Genomic DNA, 4,289 nt, shown 5'->3' with positions numbered 1-4,289 from the left:
ATGCATAAAATATTATTTCCAAAATAAAAAAATTTACAGATATAATACTTCTAGTGATTTTGGTTCACGTAGTGTGTTGATTAGAAATTGCTAGACATTAGCATTTCCTAATTAAAAGTATCTAGATAGTGCACATGAAATGAAAGTGTTAAAAACTGGTTTTACCATATGAAAAAATGTAGAAATATTGTAACCAAGTACAAAAAAGTGAATTTGTATATTGAAAATTAACAATTTACAATTTAAAACCAGTAAAAGTTTTTTACTTAAACATCAGATAATGGATTTGCTGTTGAGAAAATGGAAGAAAATTTGAAAGACATTATAGTACAAATATTAGAAATTACTTTATTTTTTACTATTTAAACAAATATTTAGTGACATATATAAATTTTTATTATTATTTTATAGTTTTTATTAGAAAGTTTTTTACTTAAACATCAGATAATGGATTTGCTGTTAAGAAAATGGAAGAAAGTTTGAAAGAAATATTATTACAAATATTAGAAATTAGTTTATTTTTTACTTTTTATTCAAATATTTAGTGATATATATAAATTTTTAATCTATTTGTTTTTTATAGTTGTTATTTTATAATAAATAACTTTATTTGTATTACATGTATATAATGATATATTACTTTTATTAAACTATATTAATTATTTCTATTATAATATATTAGACATAAATTTATGCTTATTTTCTATTCTTTAAAATTTAGATTCCAGCATTCTAATTTTTAAAATAAGATAATGACGAATTACAGAGGATAAAATGCACCAATAATATTTTATTCACAAATGATAGGTTGATACAACAATGTAAATACAAAATAAAATAACCTCATGTTTCATTATATAATGATTAATTACTTCAAAATGTTCAATAATGTACTATATAAAAAATATAATAATATTACTATGAACATATCAATGGGTCAGATGTTAGTATGTTTATAATCATGTCCTTCTTTATATTATTTGCTAAATAATAAGTAGTATTGAAAAATTAATTATTATGGTATTTATAATATTAAAGTTTCAAGATTTTTAGCGATATATGATTTTTAATGTTTGGCTAGAGACAATCTTTAAGAAAATTGTTAAAAGTTTCAAAAAATTTTAATGTGTTTGAAATCATAACTTGCATATAGAGCTTACTAGCATGATATCACCTAATTATAATATTAATGAAGTATGGTTTATTATTTTTAACATTATTCCTAGCAATCTGGATATTTATTTGAGATCTTTTCTACTACATTATAGCCTAATCACTTTTACTAAGAAGTTCATATAAACCAGACTTTTTAGTATTTTAAACTTGTATTTCTTCAAGTTTTCCTTCTCCTTATTTTAAGTTTTTCTTTCACAAGTATTTTGTCTCTTCATCATTTAATTTTCATAGTAATCTTAGTGTTGCAAAATGTATTACACATTCTTGATCTAATACTAAAGCATGTTCTGGTTGGAAAGGTTTTGAGGTGTATTAATATTTTATATTTTAAAAAAAAGTTATTCTCTATCTTTTCCAGAGGATCTTGCAAATAATTGTGCTCTATTTGGAAACAATTAACTTCTGTATTTCATTTAAACTTAACTTACCCTTATGAAAAAACTGGATATTTTAGTCATGCTTAGGTAACAACTCTGAGGGATTGACATAATACAATTTCAGAGAAAATCTAGAGCAATAACAAAATATTTATATAAAATATGTGTCAGTATTTTAACTAAAGATAAAACCTATGTAAAGATGCTGAAAATTAAATAATGTTATGAGCAAGAAGATTAATAGAAAATATATAAGAGGTAGATATTTTTTGAGATATTACTATGAAATGGATTTCATATTTGTATGTATATGAGATAGTTTATACTTATTAGATACTAAGAACCATTCTCTATTTTCGTGAGGTTTAATATAAATATGGTAGCAATTTGTATAAACTTACTTAGCGAGTTTAATCATAATGCAGAGCTCAAGTAGTGAATTTGAATATTAAAATATAATAATTTCATATTAGGCTTGTAGAAGGTTATTAGTTCAGAACCAGATAATGGATTTGGTATTTGAAGCAAGAAATAAAATATAAAGATGTTCCTACTCTTTTGAAATACATAATAGTATTAATATTAAAAAATTTTATATCTCCAGGTGGATGGTAAACTAGAGCTTTGATATTTTACTTTATCTTTCCTCATCTTCCATGATTTGTCATGGCACAGTATTATTTCTACATTCGCACAATTAGCCTTGGAGATTATTTATCTATTATATAAAAATAAAAGCCTGTCAATACACTAGCAAAAAAGTAAAAAAGAAGCACCAGCAGATTTTTAGATCCTTTATACATACCCAAATAAAACAAAACTTTTGGCACAAGTAATAGCAAATAAGGGACAGTTTTTCTTTTATGTATATAAAATGTATAAAGAATTTGGTGGTTCTCACTCACCATATAACTATAGTTTGAATATTGCTTTTAGAGTATTGCATAATTAAAACTTTTATAGAAAAATTACATTATCTTCTTATGTTGCAAGTAACTATTCTACATTTCTTAGGTTTGGTCAATTTATAATTTCTCAATATGTCTAGAACTATTCTCTATTGCCAGTTTATGAGGTTTAATATAAATGTGGTAGAAATCTGGATAAATTTTCTTATGTATGTTTTTAAATGCAAAATGAGATACATAATAGAAATTCTATTATTCTTTAGTAAACTATGAATTTTAAAAGCATCATTACAATTCAGGTAATAAAGAAGTTAACTCAGTACACAATTAAATCTATAACTTCACCAAACCAGTTATAAAACCTATTATTCTTTGGTATAATTCTTTGATTTTGTGAAAACTCAATTTTTTTTAAAGGTTGGCAGCAATCTTGTGAATGTGTTTAGGGTTGTGCACCTTTTTGAAAAGGCAATAAAAACAAACTCAAATTTAAATTTCATGATGATAAAAAAATGATTTTATCTTCCCCAACACATGCATTATTATCTAATTGCATTATTAGAGCAAAGTATTACTCTGGAGATGAATAGTAGCAAAGTTGAGATAAATTTAACATTTATACAATAAAAATTTCTAACATTCTAAAATTAGAAAAGAAGATCTATTTATCTTGGATACCCTCGAGTTGCATATGAATGAATACTCTGGCAGCCGAGCGATCGTCATCACAGCAAGAGAAAGAGGACAGCAGCCCATTCCAAAGAAGAGCACTGTAGCCACCGGAAGAGAAAGAGACTTGATCAAAAGCTTGTCTCACTTCGTCCAGGCTTCCACAGGCCCTGTACGCGTTCATAAGAGCTCTCCCCAAGACCTTGTCGATCTCCACGCCACTATCTCTCACAGCTTCGTGGATCACTCTCGTCTGATCCAGTCTCCAGCAAGCATCTAGCATTGTCACAAAGGTCGCCTTCGTCGCTCCAACGCCCTCTAGATCCATCAACTTAAATAGCTCCAGAGCCTTGACGTTATGGTTGTAGAGGAAGTAACCAGCGATCATGGTGTTCCATGACACCGCGTCTGTGTCCTGCATTCTCTCGAAGAAATCCCTCGCAAGCTCGAGTTTTACACACTTTCCATACATGTTGACAAGAGTTTTGCCGACTACTCAATTGGATTCCAAAACACTCGCTGGAAACTTGCCTGTTAGCGAGAATTCCTTTGTCAAGAGCGGCTAAGATGGCACAATCAGCGTTCCAAAAATAAGTGAGAAATAAATATCCAGAACATTTGTTTAAGGTGTGTATAGTTATGTTCTTTCATGCGGTAAAGGAAAACGGTAAAGGTCCTGTCACAAAAGACTGCCCTTATGGGAAGGAGAGCTAAGCGCACAGGAACGAGGAGCAAAAGTGTCAAACAGGATTCGTTTGATTCCTGGAACTTGGAGCTTGGAGGTAGCCAAGAACAAAAAATAGTTTGCAAGATATATGTTTCACCGCACACAACACAGACGCCTCTGTTCGTTTGATTGTGAAGGACAAGGAGTTCCAAGTGGTGTGGATCTTCATCAAAGCTCCCAGGGAAGCTCCAGGGATGCATTGGCCACTGCTCGCTTTAGGTGTGGGACCAACAACATGCGTTGGAGCTTGAGCAGGCAAGGCATCACAAAAAGCCATCACAAAGCTTGTTTGTCGTCTTGAGAGTGGACATGCTATATCTGTGAAATACCAGAATCAACAGGAGAAGAGTTCTAGCTTCTCAAAGTCCAAAAACTAAACACTGTAAACAGTGGTTTTGTATAGACTAAAACACCTTTTTTTTAATCTAAAAG

At 29.4% G+C, this 4,289-nt stretch overlaps 1 protein-coding gene across 1 annotated transcript; it reads right to left on the bottom strand.

Moving 5' to 3' along the window:
* Positions 1–3,122: 3,122 nt before the first annotated feature.
* LOC112341799 (pentatricopeptide repeat-containing protein At2g34400-like) lies at positions 3,123–3,602 on the bottom strand. The gene has a single exon (XM_024662521.1). The coding sequence runs from the start codon at positions 3,600–3,602 to the stop codon at positions 3,123–3,125; it is 480 nt and encodes a 159-aa protein (XP_024518289.1).
* Between the last annotated feature and the right edge of the window lie 687 nt (positions 3,603–4,289).

This window comes from Selaginella moellendorffii, unplaced genomic scaffold (genome assembly GCF_000143415.4).
Source record: "Selaginella moellendorffii unplaced genomic scaffold, v1.0 SELMOscaffold_90, whole genome shotgun sequence".
Lineage (NCBI taxonomy): Eukaryota > Viridiplantae > Streptophyta > Lycopodiopsida > Selaginellales > Selaginellaceae > Selaginella > Selaginella moellendorffii.
The sequence above is the reverse complement of the archived record's forward strand: the minus strand, read 5'-3'. Positions and strand labels throughout refer to the sequence as shown.

Bases quoted from the DNA above. Each gene is read 5' to 3' on its own strand.
- LOC112341799 (XM_024662521.1), bottom strand. From the start codon at position 3,602: ATGTATGGAAAGTGTGTAAAACTCGAGCTTGCGAGGGATTTCTTCGAG.